This window comes from Thunnus albacares, chromosome 19, assembly GCF_914725855.1.
Source record: "Thunnus albacares chromosome 19, fThuAlb1.1, whole genome shotgun sequence".
NCBI lineage: Eukaryota > Metazoa > Chordata > Actinopteri > Scombriformes > Scombridae > Thunnus > Thunnus albacares.
The window spans coordinates 11,508,046-11,526,830 of NC_058124.1; the positions used below are offsets into that span (position 1 = coordinate 11,508,046).

General features: G+C 40.0%; 1 protein-coding gene across 1 annotated transcript in view; it reads left to right on the forward strand.

The window, feature by feature from the left end:
• The first annotated feature begins 2,092 nt into the window (after positions 1-2,092).
• Positions 2,093-18,785, forward strand: part of calcr (calcitonin receptor) — a 37,585-nt gene continuing 20,892 nt past the window's right edge. The window contains exons 1-13 of the mRNA XM_044336645.1: positions 2,093-2,298; positions 8,525-8,672; positions 9,014-9,121; positions 10,989-11,071; positions 11,184-11,334; positions 11,469-11,579; positions 11,680-11,792; positions 12,737-12,809; positions 12,973-13,083; positions 13,272-13,384; positions 16,033-16,201; positions 16,300-16,410; positions 16,545-16,657. Of these exons, the coding sequence (XP_044192580.1) occupies positions 2,254-2,298; positions 8,525-8,672; positions 9,014-9,121; positions 10,989-11,071; positions 11,184-11,334; positions 11,469-11,579; positions 11,680-11,792; positions 12,737-12,809; positions 12,973-13,083; positions 13,272-13,384; positions 16,033-16,201; positions 16,300-16,410; positions 16,545-16,657 (1,449 nt within the window). The 5' untranslated portion in view covers positions 2,093-2,253. The remainder of the gene's footprint in view (positions 2,299-8,524; positions 8,673-9,013; positions 9,122-10,988; positions 11,072-11,183; positions 11,335-11,468; positions 11,580-11,679; positions 11,793-12,736; positions 12,810-12,972; positions 13,084-13,271; positions 13,385-16,032; positions 16,202-16,299; positions 16,411-16,544; positions 16,658-18,785) is intronic.

The window sequence follows — 18,785 nt, forward strand, 5'->3', positions numbered from 1 at the left end:
GGTCAGAAAAGGATTGGGGTTGAGAATCAGACTAGGGAATAGGGGGTTATAGTAATGGCACTAACTTATTTGATCAATAGAAAATTCATCAGCTTTGATAATAAATAAGTCATCAGTAATTTTCAAGCAAAACTGCCCAAAATACTCTGGTTTCAGCCTCTCAAGTGTGAGGATCTGCTGCTTAAATTATTGTACATTGAATATCTTTGGGTTTTGGACAATTGGTCAAACAAAACAAGATACTTGTTTGAGCCACCGTGGGCTCTGGGAAACTATGATGGGCATTGTAAATTATTTTCTGACATTTTATAGATGTAACAATTTGTCGATTCACTGAGACTCATCAAATAAACTTCTTGACTTCACGGCACTGCCACCAAGTTCCCATTTATTTGTTAGACTTGTTAGTTTATTTTTGTTGAAGTCATCACACCACCTTTCACCACTTTTGCACTGAGTAGCTCTTCTGTTTCATGTTTTATTTGCATTATAGAATAATAGCAACTATCAACAGTAAAAACTGAGTAATCAAATGATTCTGTATGCATGTTGACAGTATAGTATATATTGTAAGGATATTTTGCAGTATATTTGGTATATTTCTCATGTGAATATCCAGACATTAGAAAGATAGCATCACTGTGTTGTAGGGCTGCAACTAATGATTATTTTCAGTATTCATTCATCAACTGGTTGTTTTCTCAATTAATCTTGAGTCTTTACATTAGAAATCATGACATTTTTGTTAAGTCTTCAAATTGGTTGTTTTGTCTGACCAACTGTCCAAAACCTAGAAATATACAGCTTACTTTCAAAGAGTAATACAAAAGAAAGCAGCAAATCCTGACAGCTGCAACCAGGTAATCATTTTTTACTTGAAAAATGACTTCAACAATTAATTAATTTTCGGTAAATCAACTAATCCATTAATAGACTCATCATTTTATCTCTACTATGTTGTATGTATGTAGGTCTGACTCATTTACAGAGACAGACGTCTACAATTAGTTTGGGAAATCATGAATGATAAATTTGGGGATCCTTGGTCAGAGATCAGCACTCCCTGTCTGGAACTCTTGGCAGAAGCGGCTCCAGGTTAATTTGTCATCTTAATGCTAAGTAGCCTACCATCAGTGTGCTTTTTAAAGCCAAAACAAATACTATCAATCCTGCTAACCTTTCACAATGACTTATAGGACTTGCTCATGCAAGTCCTATAGTCCAGTCCAAGTCTATCTGCTGAACAGCCTGCTCACGCTGTGGGGTGTGGAGAACAACCAGTAGGTCATCCTAGCTTTTCAAACTGTGGAGTGATGGGCTTCCAACTGGGACTTTGTAAGCCAAAGCAAAGAGACCTTAAGTGAATTCTAATCTCACATGCACTCAGATACTAAAGTGGCAGATGCTGCTGTCGTGCAGGAGTGGAGGCTCCGCGCAAAGTGATTAACGACCACCAACTATTTTTGTCCAACTGTGTCTGTGTCTACACACTGTTGTTTCTACCTCCTTTAGCTCAGAATATAATATTACCTTTTCATGCTTTCAATTGTTTCGCATATTGATGGATACGCTTTCTCTCTAGTTCTCAGACAAACACACACACACACACGCACGCTCGCACACACATACATTCCTACATTGCCAACAGTGGACTATCATTCTACAGTGTGGATCACTGTTTTTGATCATTTTGAATAAACAGAAATGAAACAGAATTTTTTAAGGTCTATTTTTTAATAGTATAACTGCATTTTCACTCCTTTTTTTTTTAATTGCCAAGACAAGACTTACAACCCTGACCAATGTCTACCTATTAAAGAGGGGAACTCCTCTAGGTTTTAATCATATATAAAAATACAGTTTTTAAATATGTTTTAAACTAACTTATCACAAGGGTGTAAAATAAGAGAATTTTACTGTTGACGTTGACATCAAGGCATTAAAAAAGTATTTACCCTATCTATTTTTACCTTAGGTTTTACCCTAAGATGTCTTAAATTGGACTTATATTAAGAATGAGATGGGAGCCACACACACACACACGTTTGAATTGTCACAAACTGCAGTGCCTCCGCTACAGTGATTTGCAGTTCAGATTAATGATTGCTAGTGTTGTTTTCTCCTGGGGAGGACGTAGTCCTGATTTGAAACAGCCACAATATTTGTTCAGTCTGTCACTTTCACGGTAGACAACTTTTTTCTGTAACTTGTCCTTCTTGTCTCTCTCTAGAGATTTGCCTGTGAGAGGAAGATATGACGTTTGCAGGCTCCCTTTGGATCCTTTGGTTTCTCCTGGTGGTAAGCTCTCATTTTTTATTCAAGGAATGCTGTAGTAAACTCACTGAGGCTCTGCTTTTTTTCACTAGGTATGCTGTACAATATGTGTGTGTTTCAAAGGGGACATAACATGCTTTTTGTGGTTTTCTGTTATTTTTTGCTAGTACTTTTTGTTTATTTTCTGTGTTTTTTTTGCATTGTCCACTTGCATATTTCAGATCAGATTCGGGCTCAAACATGTACAGATGTATTAGAGAAGTTTCCATTTCAAGACAGGCTGAACTGAGGGGCTGCATAAACAGCCAGTATAAGATAAATAAGGAGTTTTATGAACTGTAAATCATGCAGAGATATTCGAGTGAGACCCAGAATATAAATATAGACCTGGAAATATGCATGATATGTCCCCTTTAACATAGAACTCAATTTTCATCAAAACAGACATGTAATATGTTGTGGTCTAGTGGTTTTCTTTTCTCAGCGAAAAGTCTCATGATTCATTTTCTCTCACCCTTTATAAGTGATAATTAAAGTTTATAATTGGCTTAGCGTGTTCGTTACACAGTTGGATGAGACAAAAGAGATGATATTTGATCCATGACTGTATGTGTGTATATGTGCGTGCTTCTCTTTTTGCTGTATATGCTTATTCCTTCAAGATAGATGATGCACAATCCAGGATGTCTTGCGTTTTGCCTTAATTTAATCTTAGTGTGGATATAGACACAAACTGTAATACATCATTGTGCATTCATGCGATAATATCCCACACATATATATTTAATGGCTTTCATAGCATGCTATGTTGCTTAGATGCCTGTTATGACCTGGCTCAAATGGCCACAACAAAAAGGGACACACCATGATAAAGAGGTAACAAAAAAGATACATTTATTAAACGTATTAAACCAAGTTAAATAATGAACTAAATATTCACAGTATGGTGTGTGGAAATCAGTGGTATCAGTAGTGTATGTGATGCATAAGTGGAGGATGTCTATGTGAGTGTTGAAGGTACGTGAAAGCAAAGCAAATAACTAAGGCAGCATAACTAAACCAAACCAGAATGGGTGCCTGAAGGGAGAAGCAGAAAGTTGCAAGCCACAGCAGCAGCGGCAGCAAGCAGTCAGAGGAGGGAGAGACTGCCACACCTGGTGACCCTGTGAGCCATCAGGTGTCCCAAGTTGTCCTGTTGAGACAGAACAGACAGGTAAATCACAAGGCCAGACAGGATCTGAGGATTTAGTAGCCAGTGACAGATCCCATCCAGCAGAGCTAAGTGAGGCGAGTGTGGACAGGTGTTGAACATGGCACTGAGCCCACCAACAAACTGTCTTGTTTTTTAGCCTACTGCAAGTGACAGGAACAACACAAGCTCTAAGGTCACTCTCACTGTCCAAACTATAGAGTCATTTGCATCGGAGGGTAGAGCTAGAACTTGATCACCAGGGCTAAAGTGGTAGCGCTCAGTTCGAAGGTCATACAGTTCTTTCGTATTAGCCTGTGCATCTTCCAAAATTTTTCATGTTTCTTCAACTATGGTCAAGTGTTCAGACAGCTGGCTAACAACTGGGATAGGACAAAGAGGAGAAAGCTTGACAACTTGACTCGGTTTCCCAATGAGCTGGCATGTATGGCATGACCTGAGATATTTGGAGACATTATGTTTCAACCAAGGCCAAAAGAAATAGTGCAGAACACGGTCATAAGCTCTCCTCACCCCCAGATTCACAACCATCATATGCTGTTTGCACCACCCCATCATGGAAGTTACTCAGCACAACAACCTGAAAACTCACTTCCCACTTTCCCACCAGCAAATCCTCCTGGATAAAGTAAAGCAAAGCAACGTCTCCTCACCTCATCCCACAAAATCAGAAAAAAGATTAGCAGCCCCTTGGCCCTTCACCCAATCCTCAAAACAACTGGAGGAAGATCAGGCAGTGCAACCACAACTCCACTACACCCTGAAACAGGAGGGTGTTTGTGCACATCAGACTGCCGGAGACTGCTGTACATTGGCCCACACAGCACTACTGGCCAGGTACCAAAATCTACCACATCATCAAGTGGCAACGCAGGACACACCCGGAAAGGAACAATGCACTGTACCAACTCGCAAATCAGCATAATATAATGGCACGACACACAAATTAAGCCCAGCTCCATATCCTTCATTAATACAAAATCTCCTGTTTCTATAGTGGGCGGAATAGGCGACACTGATTCCACATTAAACGAGTGTCTGCACTGGTGTCATCCCCCCCCCCCCACACACACACACACACACACTGGTCTCTGCTCCAAAATTGTAGAGTATATGACAGTGAACGATGCTTAGCTCTCGGCTTCAGCAGCAGACACTTGTTCTTCCAATGACCCTCCCCATGGCAGTAATTACACACTCTGGAACCCTCAGGCCACCCCATAAATGCAGGCTTATGCAAGGAACCAGGCGAAAACTTAGCACCACTGCAAGAATTACCAGTTATCTTCAGCACTTCTCCAATCACCCCAAGAGCGCATCTCTGAAAAACTACCCTTATGCGTCAACACAAAATCAGCTTATCAGCTGCTTTAAGCACAGAGGAGGGCTTCTGCTCATTTACATAAGTAGCAATGCATTGAGGGATAGCATTTTTAAAGTTTTCTAACACAATCAGCTCACAGAGACTGTCAAAAGTATCAACTTTAGTGGCTGAGCACCAACAGTAAAAATGGAAAGCCAAATCGAAGACAAACTCCACATTTGTTTGCTTATCGCCCTTTACCCAATATCTGAATTTCTGGTGATAGGCTTCAGGGCCCAGCTCATATGCTTTTAATACAACTGATTTCACCACCTCATAATCCAAGCCATCCTTTCCACATACAGCTCAGTATGCCTCCTGGGCTCTCCCACTAAGGATGCACTGAAGCATAAGCACTCTGTCTAAATCTGGCCAATTTTTTTGCATCTGTGACACGCTCATTAAACTTCGGCACCAAACGCAAATTAGCCACAACATCAATACCACCCAGTGCAGAGCCAATGGAAGCAGAATCCTCCATACTAGACCCCCCTGGAGAAAGCTTGCCCTCTCTGATTAACTGTAACTTGGACTGTTCTAACTCCAATTCCATTTTCTCAGTGTTTTGCCATTTTTTCTCCAACTCAAGCTTCTCCTCCGTCCATATGTCTCTGTAACTTCCCCTGCTCAAACTGCAATGCTAACAGCTCCTTCTGCTGCTCAAAAGTCAAACCAGCTGCCCACACAACTACTGGCGCAGACACCAGCACAGGTGCTGGCTCCACTGCAGCTGGACAAAACTCACTTTTCTGTAACACACCTCATTCAAACAAGGACGCCAAAACCTGATTTTTAATCTCATCTTTACGTTTTTTTCTCCTCAACAATAATGCCGTAATGGTCAGCTATTTGCACAAGCTGCTCCTTTTTACAGCCATTAACAAATGCCACTGTAAGCGCATCAACAAACTGCGACAAGAAAGCCATAATTACAAATTACTAATACAGATAGTAATGTGTTCACTGCCAGACACACAGTTGAGCAAATGACAACCCTTAACAGAGAATCCCCCCCTAACTGCCTAACCAAAACTTACTAATAACTCACCACTAGGCTTTATGAGGCTTGCGGCAGGTATTTAAGCACTGAAAACCAGTGGGCTTGTAAAGCGACCTGCAAGCAGGCAAACCCACAAAGTCATGTGGACATGCCAACCAGACAGCTGTTCGAAAACCTATGACATTATGGACACAACCCAAAGTGGAAATGCTGTTTACAGCATATCAGGACAGTAACACCTACATTCTATTCAGCACCCGACAATCCAACACCAGGTCAGAAACCAACGCTTCCAAAGAACACATGGTGTATTTCCCAAAATCAAGAAACCAGAGCAAAAGCAGAGCTAAACCAGAGCAAAACCAAAGACCAAAAGCCAGCACGCATCTGGACCAAATCACCTCATCAGTTGCACAGTCACACCATGAACCCAACTGCTACCTGAAGCACAAACAAACTTTTTACCAAAACAACCTAAATGGACGAGCCCCCATTTGTTATGACCTGGCTCAAATGGCCACAACAAAAGACAAAAGGAGACACACCATGAATTACACCTAGAAATAAATAAAAGATACATTTATTAAACAAATTAAGCCAAATTAAATAAAAAACTAAATATTTACAGTATGGAGTGTGGAAGTCAGTGGTATCAGTAGTGGATGTGATGCATGAGTGGAAGATATGTGTGTGTGTGTGTGTTGGAAGGTGCATGAAATCAAAGTAAATAACTAAGGCAGCATAACTAAACCAAACCAGAATGGGTGCCTGAAGGGCAAAGCAGAAAGCTGAAAGTTGCAGTAAGCAGTCAGAGGAGGGCGAGAGACTGCCACAGCTACACCCCAGACTTCAATAACCATGCCATCCTGTGGGCCCTCAGGTGTCACCAGTTGCCCTATACAAGCACCTGTTGAGACAGACCAGACAGTTTAATCACAAGGCCAAACAAAGATGACACAGGGGTCATCACAACACCTTAGATACAACATAAAGCATGTCTGTGTCTCTTGGATTTACTATTAATGTCCACCAAATGTGAAATCTTAATCTGAAAGACTTCTGGAAACCATGATCTAATTTCAGTGAAGCTTGGGAGGTTGAGTCATATTCACAATGTGCTCCGGCATTTTAGAAATTACATCAGTTAGCTTAATGAGGGTGCTGTAAGATAAGAAGATTTGAACACAAATATGATATCTCAGACAAATCATGTAGGGTAATATATTTTGGCAGTGTGTACTGTCATATGAAAAATATACTGGTCGCCTTGATGGAGGTGTTAATTATTAAACAATTCAAACTTTAAAATGATCTAAGTGCTTTTGAAGGACTTGTACCTCTCCATCAACCTCAAATTACACCAATTGGCTTAATGAGGACTCCATAATAAATGCTATTATCAAGACCACATACATCAAATTTTGGAAAGCTCAGAGGCATAATTTTAGCATTGTTCACGGGGGATACAGAATGTTCACTTTGGGATTTTTGAAAGGTTTTTTGCAGGAACATACATGTCTTTCATGAGTCATTGTCCCTTATGAAAAAAAGCATATGGTCCACTATTCCTCAGTGTCAGTGTGAAATGGAATTTTATTGTTTCAATTTCCTTTGCTGTTCAGCATCAAGTTTGACATTTAGGTCCTGGATAATATCCCTGCCAAATGTTTTATGCCTGATGTATCTATGCTGTTCTGCTTTATGTTGCTGTACTTTCCTTTTTGAGTGGTCTTGTCATGTTGATTTAGGAGAATTAATGAGTAGTACTGTAGGTGAGGAGAGGACTTGACATGAAGGCTCTGGAGGAGAACAGAAGATTTTTTTGCTTTTTTCTCAGTCAGCTCATCTGTTGATATTGGTGGTGGCCTGGTGGTCGTATGTATGACGTCATTTACTTCAATGTTTGGAGTGACATCATATGTACGGCTGCTAAACTGCTACATGGGACATCTGCATTCTCACAGACTTTCTCAAGTGTCTGTCCTTTTACAAGTTTGTTGTATCAGAAAGGTAAGAATGATATGTTGGTCTAATGAGAATTCCTGTTTCCTCCAGAGAGAGAAGGCAGTAGGAGGTTTGTATCTCAGTTGTGATAAGGCATGTGGAAAAAATCTTGCAGGCAAAGTATTGAAATTCCTCTAATAATTCAGAAAATGCTAGCTTGAGCCTGGCACTGTGAGAAGCTTAATTTTCATCCAAAAAAATTTACAAGATAAGTCACAGTAAAATGGGCTCTTTATCCTTCGGTGAGCAGCGTTATCAAAATCAGCATTTCACATGGGAAATCAGATGCTTAACTTATTTTGTAAGCTTGCAAACACACTTTAATGAGTTACATGAATGGCGAGTGACTTCAAAGGGGAGTGAAATCGTCATCAGATCTGCTTTGAAAAGGCCTTAAAAACTTTGCATACTCCCATGCTTCCATTTAAATTTTTATCTTACATAAGGATGCGTGTCTTTGTCTATGCATGACACAACTGTTAAATATACAGATTTAGCTAACATCATCATCCAAGATAATATTTATGCTTTATCTTGCAGTCTGCAAAGGGAATGTATATCAAGGCAGTAACCACAAAACACACACCACCATCTATACTCCAAACTATATTAAACTAAAAAGCATGTTTTCTTCCTCCCTTCACTCAATACTTGTGTCATGTTGTCTCTGCAGCGCAGGGTGGCAGCGGGTGCTGAGACCATTCCAGACCCATCACTCAGGCCTGGACAGAGCATAGTAGAGGGATGGGGCCAGGCGGTGAGCCAGGGTCAATACAAATGTCTTGAGCTGTCCAACAAAGACCACCAACAAAACAGAACTGGTGAGAGGCCCAAATCATTCTAAGGCCTCTTAAGGCTGGAGAACCAAATTGAATACCTCTGAGGGAGTATCAGAGGTGTGATGTTACAAAACGGGATTAGGATCAGAACACTGTTGCTCTTGTTAAAGGTAATGGTAGTGTTGTTAGTGGTGGTTCAAGTGCAACTGACCTCAAAAGGCTTATGTAGTTGTAGCTGTGGGGTTTTAATCGCTTTCAAAGGCTGTAGAGAAATTATATTACTCTGACATACACTTAAATTACATTATTTACAATGGAAGGCTTAGAAAATGCATGTTGGCAATTACCCAGAATAGTCATTATACTGTTTTTCCTTCCTACAGGTACATTCTGCAGACATATGTGGGATGGCTTGTTGTGCTGGGAAGAGACACCACCGGGGACATCTGTGACACAGAACTGTCCAGATTACTCTGGCTTGGACCCCACTGGTAAGAGCTGTAAACTTCTCACACTAGTCCACAACAATGAGCTCGCTGAATTGAGAGCAGTGGGTTTGACAGTTTTCCACATGACTTGTTAATTACAAGGCAGCAGGCAACACAGAAAACAATCCAATCGCTGGCTCATTCACTAGTTCTGTGGCTATCAGCTGACTAATAATGTCCAATGAAATTCATGCAGGTGAACAGCATGGCCATAATAACTTGAGATTTATCATTATCAGTCTTATACGCTCATGCCAACGCTGTTTGCTGATGCAACCAGCTTCCTCCACCAACCCAACCTCCTCCTCATGTGCAATATTTTTGGAAGTGTTGATTTAACTAAGATTTAATGTTCATGTATGTTTAGTGAGGGGGGATTAGTTTTTCCAGCAGAGTCCTCATCACTGCTCAGATTCTTCGGATTCTTTCTTCTCCCTCAAAGAGCAAAGCCTTTTCCGCCAAATCTTACTGTATAACCATTTCCTATAAATGGTCAGTTTCTGGACATATAGTGTCTCTGACCAGAAATCAAACAGTGCAGACAGTACTGTGACATATTTTTGTTGATCTTTTTCTCTTGTTAGCCTGTGGCTTAGAGGTTCATATTAACAGTTCTTCTGCTTTTGTTATTGGTCAATCAGTCCACCACTTTGGTCCTGCCTGAAATATCTCAACTTGTTGATTGTGTTTGTAAGCATGTTAGCAAGCTAACATAAGCATTTAGCCTAAGGTGTTGTGCCTATAGGCAGAGCTTTGAAAAGTTGCTAATGTAGACTCTTTCTTAATCACCAGTGCTTCAACATGGTACTGTGGAGAAGGAGTTACATAACAGTGACTGTAAATGACAGCTAATATAAAAGATTTATAAACTGGAAACAGGTTAAATCATTAGCCTGTTGTGTTTTATCAATCAGACAGAATGAAAACAGACATTTATTTATATAGAAATTGACTGTGGAAATTGATTATGTAAGTGCACTCAATGTTTGGGTGCAGTATAAACAGATACTACCGTATGCAGTTAACACACTGTGAGGAATGCAAGGCTTAATAGTGCCTAGTTGAAGAGATCCAGAGTCTAGTCATCTCTGATTTAGGAGATGCAATATGATGGAGAAAGGGGAGGTGAAGGAGAGGACAGAAAGAAGAATGAAGGGTATATATAGAGAGAAAAAGAGAAGCAAAGAAAACAGGGATTACAAAAAAGACAGGAAAGTTGAAGTCAGAGAGATGGATGGGGAGAGAGGATATGAACGAGAGAACAGAGAAGGTGTTTTTGTTAGAAGAGGCTCATAAAGGATCTTCCCAAAATGCCCGTGACGTTAAGAGTCCCCTTATGGCTCCTTATTTGAAAGCTGATGCTGCTGATATGAGGCTTCGGGGGAGACGTACAGTTGGATGTGGTTGCCGAACAGTTGATGAGCTGTCGGAGATGACTAGCCAGTCGGGCTATGTTGTCAGGAACAATGTGATCTCATTCTTAGCCCAGTCATGGATCGACAGTACATGTGGTTTTAAGTCCGACATTTGAGAATTTGCCAGAAAATTACTCCAAAGTTGGGATTTTCTGTTTGACATAACGTTTGATGATGTGTGCCAAGTTAAATTAATTCCAGTTGAGTAATGCCAAGATTCAGGGTCCAATTTATGTGTTTGGATGATGCCAGTATACGACTGATGAAAAACAAGGAGCCAAAGAAGAGACTCCCTACCGGACATGAATCCTAAAGCAGCTAAAGATTTTTTGTCTGTCTGTTTATTTAAGTCATTTGATATGAATATGAAACTATCAGGATACTCTGTGATGAGTTATACTGATGTCAAGATGCCATTAAGTCATTATATTTTGTTTTGTTTTTATACTTGACAGAAAAGGTGACCAAATATTGTGACGAATGGGGTAAGTGGGCCCAGACTGGGTCCACTTGTCAATCTTCAAAGGAGATATTGGAGGTATTTGTTGATTGGTTGTTTCCCTGAAACTTATGATAGAAGGAGACTCAGTTTACAAAATTTTATAACTATTTTGTGACTTAGCAATTTCTTCTTCTTTTCTTTTTAACAGAAGGAAGTCTCCCATATTTTAAGGGATGCTGCAGTGGAGCCGACCTCAGTGGTTGACACAGAAAAGGGGAGTTTTATGGAAAAGATTATCCATGAGAACGAAAAGAAATGCTCGGTGAAAATGAAGCAAGATTCACCTTATAATAAATCAGGTACTGATAGTGTCTACTGAAACCCACTATGCAGCAGTTATTTTGTTATATGTCACCATGATTTGTACATGTTTCATTTTGGACAAACTTTAGAACAAGAGGCTTTTAAACAACTTTGTTTTTTGGTGTGACAGGGCCGTACTGCAGTCGTAACTGGGATGGCTGGTTGTGCTGGGACGATACTCCAGCAGAAACCTATGCCACCCAAAACTGCCCATATTATATTGCTGACTTTGACCCCACAAGTGAGTGTTACTGCTCAACCGATATCTTGTTACCCTCTCATGAAGAATTCACTCGTAATTCTCTGTTTACTGTATTTAAAGTTAAGATTGTTCTTCTCAGAAAAGGCAACTAAGCACTGTGGAAAGGATGGGAAGTGGTTTCACCATCTGGAGAGCAACAGGAGTTGGACCAACTATACACTCTGCGTCACCGCCCATGGGAAGAGGTCCACGGTAATTTATTGATGATGTTAGAAAATATCCAATGTGGATTTATTGTACAGATTATGCATACAGGTTCTTTGTAACTAGGCTTACCAATACTGTTGGGTCTTCCTGCAAGTTCCAGACATTTGGCCTCTTCACAAGTATAAAATATATAAAATGTTTGTAATTTCCACTAGTCATATTCCATAATAGTTTAGTGTTCTCAGGCAATCGTCCATAAGTGCAGTATTGGTACTGTACATGCACTCTCAACAATAGAGGTACAGGTCAAGTAAAATTTTGTTCTCAAAAGTGCACTTCACAAGCATATAGTGGGTGTTCATGAGGGCAAATGCATACTTTTTGTACGAATAGGTACAAAGCATTTTTGGGATACAAATTTCCACCATGTTATTCTGACCTGAATATACAGTTTACTAAAGTAAGTTAAAGCAGCAGGTGGTACAGAGGAAAACAATCATCTACCCCTTCAGAGACCAGCAATGCTCCCAACTTGACCCAATTGACCAGACTCTGCAATTTAAGTGAGGGGAAGCTGGTGAGGGATTATCATTGCCTGATTGTAGCACTAGCACCCCGCTGGTTGGTTTGTCCACACAGCCTCCCTCTGTTTACACCACAAGTACTCCACTGCTCTCCAAAACAACCCATATGAGCATTTTCTGATGTGTTCTGAGAGGATAAAAGAAGCACAAGCTCATATAGTTCAAGTTATGGTGGAAAAATATGAATCTTGTTAATAATTTGTTCACATGTCTCAATATCTTGTTCCCACAAGAGAATAATTTGCCTTAAACAGTTGTTTGATTGGATGTGTGATTGAAAATAACAATGGAAATAGTACTTGTTGAGCACAATTTCTAAGGAACTATTAATATCCCCAAACATTTGGAAGTCTGAGTGAGAGCTGTCCATTATTTTGTAATGTTGAAACACCTTTTTTTTCACAGAAACTGAAATTGCTTGAGAATGAGTACCAATGCCTCCTGAAAATAAACCGAGACCCACCTTTTAACAAATCAGGTATTGACACTGTTGAAACTGAATGTGTGAATCTCTTGTCTGCCAACAAATGATTTTTTTGTGTATCCATGTGATTATTTGAGAGGTTTCATGTTGCACAAACTTGAGCAAGAGACCTGTAATCAATTGTTATCATGTCTTTGTGGCCTTGTTGGTGCTGCAGGGCTGTACTGCAGTCGTAACTGGGACGGCTGGCTGTGCTGGGATGATACTGCAGCGGCAACCTATGCCACCCAAAATTGCCCAGATTATTTTCCTGACATGGATCCCACAGGTGAGCAGTAAATTTTTGCTCTACTGATATCTTGTTAATCTCTCATGATGAATTCACCATTGATCCTCTGTTGGCTATTTTTAAACGGACTATACAATGGACCAGAATTGTTAATTATTTACTAAAATGTCTTTGATTAAGGTGTGACATACTCCACTGTACCTTTAACACATAATTGTTCTTTTTAGAAAAGGCAACAAAGTACTGTGGAAAGGATGGGCAGTGGTTTCACCATCCAGAAAGCAACCAGACTTGGACCAATTATACACTCTGCATTTTCAACACTACGGAGAAACTGAGGGTAATGTATATCACAGATTTACTGTAAAGATCATGCATAAAGATTCTTGATAATTAGGTTTGTCATTACTGATTGGGTTTCCTGAAAGTTTGTGACAAAATAATACAAATGTAGCATCCTTTTCTCAGACCTCAGATCATATACAATATCATAGCCTAGTTATTTCACAGGGTTAATAAATCAATCAATCAATCAATCAATCAATCAATCAATCAATCAATCAATCAATTGTTTAATGACCACACGACCGAGGTTGGTGGAATTTGCTTTCGGTACAGCATATAGGGAAGCTCATTACAACTGTGTCAGACATAGAATAGATAACAGCTTCACATAGGACTGGCACAACAGACAATATACACAAATTTACACAATAAATCACATGACAGTTTAAAGTGCAGGTACATCTGGCAGGGATTACTGCAAAGTGTTCAGGGTCCTTATGGCAGTGGGGAAGAAGCTGTGTTTGAAAAGGGATGTTTTGGTGGACAGTGATCTCCTGTGGGGCATCAGTTGGAACAGGTGGTGAGCAGGGTGAGAGGGGTCAGAGATTATTTCATTTGCCTTTTTGATAGTGCGTTTGATATATATAGTGATTCACCTGATGGGAGGGGTTTGCCAATGATCTTGGATGTTCTTTTGACTATATGCTGCAGTTTTTTGCTTGAGTGACTGTCCAGGCTGCAGTAACAGACTGTTATAGATGAGGTGAGTATGCTTTTAACGATGGCGGTGTAAAACTGAAGTAGGAGAGATTGTTTGACTTTGAATTTCTTGAGCTGTCGGAGGAAAAACAGTCTCTGGTGGGCTTTTTTGTTGATGTGATCTGTGTTGGTCTTTCATTTGAGTGTTTTACTGATATATGTGCCAAGAAATTTGAGTGCCTGAAGTCAGTGATAAGTTCCTGTGTTTTCAAAGTGTTGAGCTGGAGGTTGCTGTCGGTGCACCAACTGACTGCTTGGGCTACCTGCTGGTGGTATTTGTCCTCGTTGTTGTTGGTTATGAGTCTGATTATGGTCGTCTGCGTATTTGAGAATGGTGACTGAGCTGTGGTAGGATGTGAGGTGGTTTGTATAGAGGGAGAAGAGCCAGGGTGAGAGGACACAACCCTGGTCAAGATGAAAGGCTGTCCATCTTAACCCTCTGTTTCCTTCTCCACAGAAAGATCCTTATCCAGTGGCATATGCAGGGATCAATGTTCATGTCCATCAGTTTTTTGAAAAGAATGACTGGGTTTACTGTATTGAAGGCTGAGGTGAAGTTGATGAATGGGATGTGGGCATAGGTGTTGGGTGACTCTAGGTGATGTAGTGTGTGATGGAGGGCTAGGTTGACAGCATCCTCAACTGACCTGTTCGCACGGTAGGCAAACTGGTAAGTATCCATCAGAGGGGTGATGAAGAGCTTCAGGTAGGAGAGAATGATGCGCTCAAACAACTTCATGACCACAGATGTTAGGGCAATTGGTCTGAAGTCGTTGAGGCAAGAGATCTTGTTTGATTTTGGCACTGGGATTATGATTGAGTCCTTGAAGCACTGTGGTACTGTACACTGGCAGAGGGAGATGTTGAAGATGTTGGTGAATGTGGGGGCCAGCTGAGCTGCACGGTGGTTCAGAACAGCTGAACTGATCCTGTCCGGGCCTGCTGCTTTCCTTGTGTTCGTTTTTCTGAACGTGACCCTCACCTCCTTCTCCTGGATGTAGAATGGAGGGGGTGGAGGAGGGGTTGGAGGAGAGTAGCGTGGGACTGAAGACTCCTCAAACCTCACTAGAACTCATTGAGCTTGTCTGGGAGATCAGGATCAATGTCAGGTGTGTGGGAGGGACTTTTATTGTAGTTGACCATTGTCTTTATTTTTTTCCAGATGATTCTAGTGTCATTTTTACTGGGGATGGGGATATACTGTTCCTGTCAGTTGTAGTTTTAACATTTTTAGTCCTATTCTACGTGCTTTGTGACAGACAATAAAGTTATCTTATCTTATCTTAAACCCCTGATTTTTTTTCAAAATCCTCAGTCTGAAAGGAGATGTGGAACACTATGCAGGGCCTAATCAGCCTTCTGCATTTTGGGGGTTGAAATATGAAATATTATAAATACCTTGATCATTTTTCCTGATTGAACATTGAGGATCATCAAAGATGGGGCTGAAAAGTATAAAAGGTGCCCAACTTTTTAGTACTTTACTTTTAGTACAGTATTATCTATCATCAAGTATCTTATCTCTGTCAAAGAAGCTTAATGTGATCTTAAGTAGAGTTGAGTTAATTAATAATACAGCAAAATATACTGGATTCAATCAATTCCCTTGTTAGAATATTGTACCATTATTATGGAAATCACACTGAACAATCTCAACACAATAAGATTTTCCAAGCTGATAAATATTTAAAAATGCAGGAAATAGCATTCAAACAGGTTTGTTTTTCTATCTTTTTTTTTTTTGATTGAGGAATCCTTTACTTCATTGTGTCACACTCCCTTCAGAAACCAAACTTACAACCTTGAGAATGCAAATATGTACCATAGTTGTCCGTCATGCTTTTTCCATAGCCTCCCAGCTCATTGCGCTATTCTGATGATTCATGACACTGTGTATGTATGTGTGTTTGTATGTGTGTGCGTATGCGTAATTTCACTCAAAAGAAGACAGCCGCCCAGCTCTCAGGGGACACTGAGGTAGAACTTGCCGATGAGGCCACGGTGAGTCCTATGGTGAACCCAGAGGAGCAGGAAATTGTGACAAAGAAAATCCTCGACAGCCAATACAAATGCTTCGAGAAAATGAATCGAGATCGACCTTATAACAAGTCAGGTAGTGATAATATCTTCTTAGACTCACTGTGTGTTTCTGCTTTTGTGTTTCTCCTTTGTGAATGCTTAACTCTCTTTGTGGCTTTGTTGGTTTTACAGGTCTATACTGCAGTCGTAACTGGGATGGCTGGCTGTGCTGGGACGATACTCCAGCAGGAACCTATACCTCCCAAAACTGTCCCAATTATTTTGTCGACTTCGATCCTACAGGTGAGCAGTGATACTCAAGAATGTTGCCTTTGAGGATGAATTATTCACTCAGGCAAACTGAAGCAAAACACTACAGTATGGATTTGAAGAAACTGTTGGAGAATGTGTATTTATTACTTAATTGTTACTTTCAGAAAAGGCAACTAAGTACTGTGGGGAGGACGGGCAGTGGTTTCGCCACCCGGATACCAATAGGACTTGGTCCAACTATACACTCTGCAATGAAAACACTAAGGCAAAGTTAAAGGTAATATATTAAGATAAAGTAACCTGCAACCATAGATTTACTGCATGGTGGCCACAGTGTGATGGGTCAGCATAATTTTTTCTTTGTTGCCAGGAGCTCTTGGAGAGTGACAGATAGGAGCAAATTTAGAAACATGGAACAAGCTGTGAATAAATATTGTACTACACACAATAGGAGTTTTTTTATTGCCAGTATGCATACAGTTCCATAAAAAATATAAGATATTTACCTGATCTGAGTCATATTAAAGTACAAAGACAAAGCTGGCATTTAATGCAGTGTCTGAGCTGTTATAGTACTCACTAGTTTGTGTTTACAATGGAGAGTTTGAAAATATAGTTCAGTCAGAGATTACGGATTACCTTCTTAAAGTCCTTATCTCACAAGTAGCAAGGTCAGCTAAAGCAGGTTTGTTTATTGGTTCAAACAGACTTTGCATATCTTGGAACAAAACCCTTTAACTCTTCCAAGCCCTCTATCCCTCAGGGGACACAGTTACACTACTACAACTACTAATAAACCATTGCATATTAAAGGCCCCATGAAACGGAAGTTAGAGCATCTTTAAGCTTCTGCACTGTGACTTATTTCCCAGTGAAACAGAATATTTGAGTGGTGTGCAGTTACAAGAGGGATTTAAATCAAATCCTTCGCATTTGATTGGGTTGCTAAAAAAGTGGGCGGGGGTTAGAGTTTAGCACGACACAGAGCTGCAGAGAGAAACGGAGCTACAGAGGATTGTTGGCTCCACACACACACACACACACACACAAACCTGTGGTTAGATCAGGAGGAGGATGAGGGAGAGGTGGATGAATTAAACCTCAGCCACATTGTGCTCACTGATATCCAAACACACATCTCTTCCTGTCTCTCTCCATATTGCTCTGTTAGCCCCTACTCGCCCAAAGTCACATTGGATTTGATTAATTTTTGTAAACGCCCCTGAGTCATCAAACATTTGAAACAATTTTACAGGAAGAGAAAATACAGGGCAGGGATTTTGATGTAAAAATACTCTGACACTGATTTTTTGACATATATATGGCCCTAACTCCGCTAACCCTAACAGGAGATAAATGAACAGGTAACACAGGGACACAGGATTAAATCTGGGACAACATATTTTTCATTTCATGGGGCCTTTAACAACCTTTTTATTACCAACAGCAACAAGCTGCTGTACTAAACTGCTAACAATGTTTCCCATCAAGAAACCAGACCTGGACACCAGAGAGCTCATTCCAGTATTTTTCCAGATGGGACATCAGTAACACAGTCATGGAATTAAAGAGATTTTTTTTAGTACTTACACATCTCAAACAAAGGCAAACATTAAAATGAATACAGAAATTGTCCAGTGGAAGGAACTGTTGCTGCTGTTTCAAGTATGACCTGCTGTACTCACCAGTGTTATGTGAAAAAACAGTATAATGTATAATGTATAACGGGCACTTACATGAATTTGAATTTGTCATCTTTAGTTATATGAATTAATCAATATTATTTATGCTACAATTATTTCATTGATCTCCAGATGCTAGAGTTTGGTTAGTCACTCAGTCATCATGCTCTCACATTGTATTCATTTACATGTGTGCTGTTTTACATCTTATCTCATATTTTTCTACTTTACAGTAATCTAACCAACAACTTTGTGTTTTTATAGCTGAGATGCAAGTGTAAGAATTATAAAGGTTATCATTGTGTTTGCTGGAAATCCATTGGTGGCCAAAGATTGCACAAGTGAAAATGTTTTTGTTAATGTTTTATGGAGCTTATAACATTTGTCTAAAAGTTTTTAATGATGCCTACTGATGACAATAATTGGTTGATTAAATGAAAGTACTTGGTGCCAAACTTTTCATCAGTCTAAATTTTGAACAAGGTCCAATTTTGCTTTCTAAAACAAATGTGCCTTTTAAGACATTCTTGCCCTTTGTGATTATCTGGGAGCTTAATTTTTTTGCCCTCCCTTCTGCAACCTTTTACTTTTTTTTCAATATAAAGCCAGCGAACAGCCAAATAAATCAGAAAACAACCCTACTCTGCCTTCCCACCTGGAACAACTGCAAATACTTGCAAGTGTGAACACAAATTCTGCAAACAACTGCAAGAAATCCCAGCT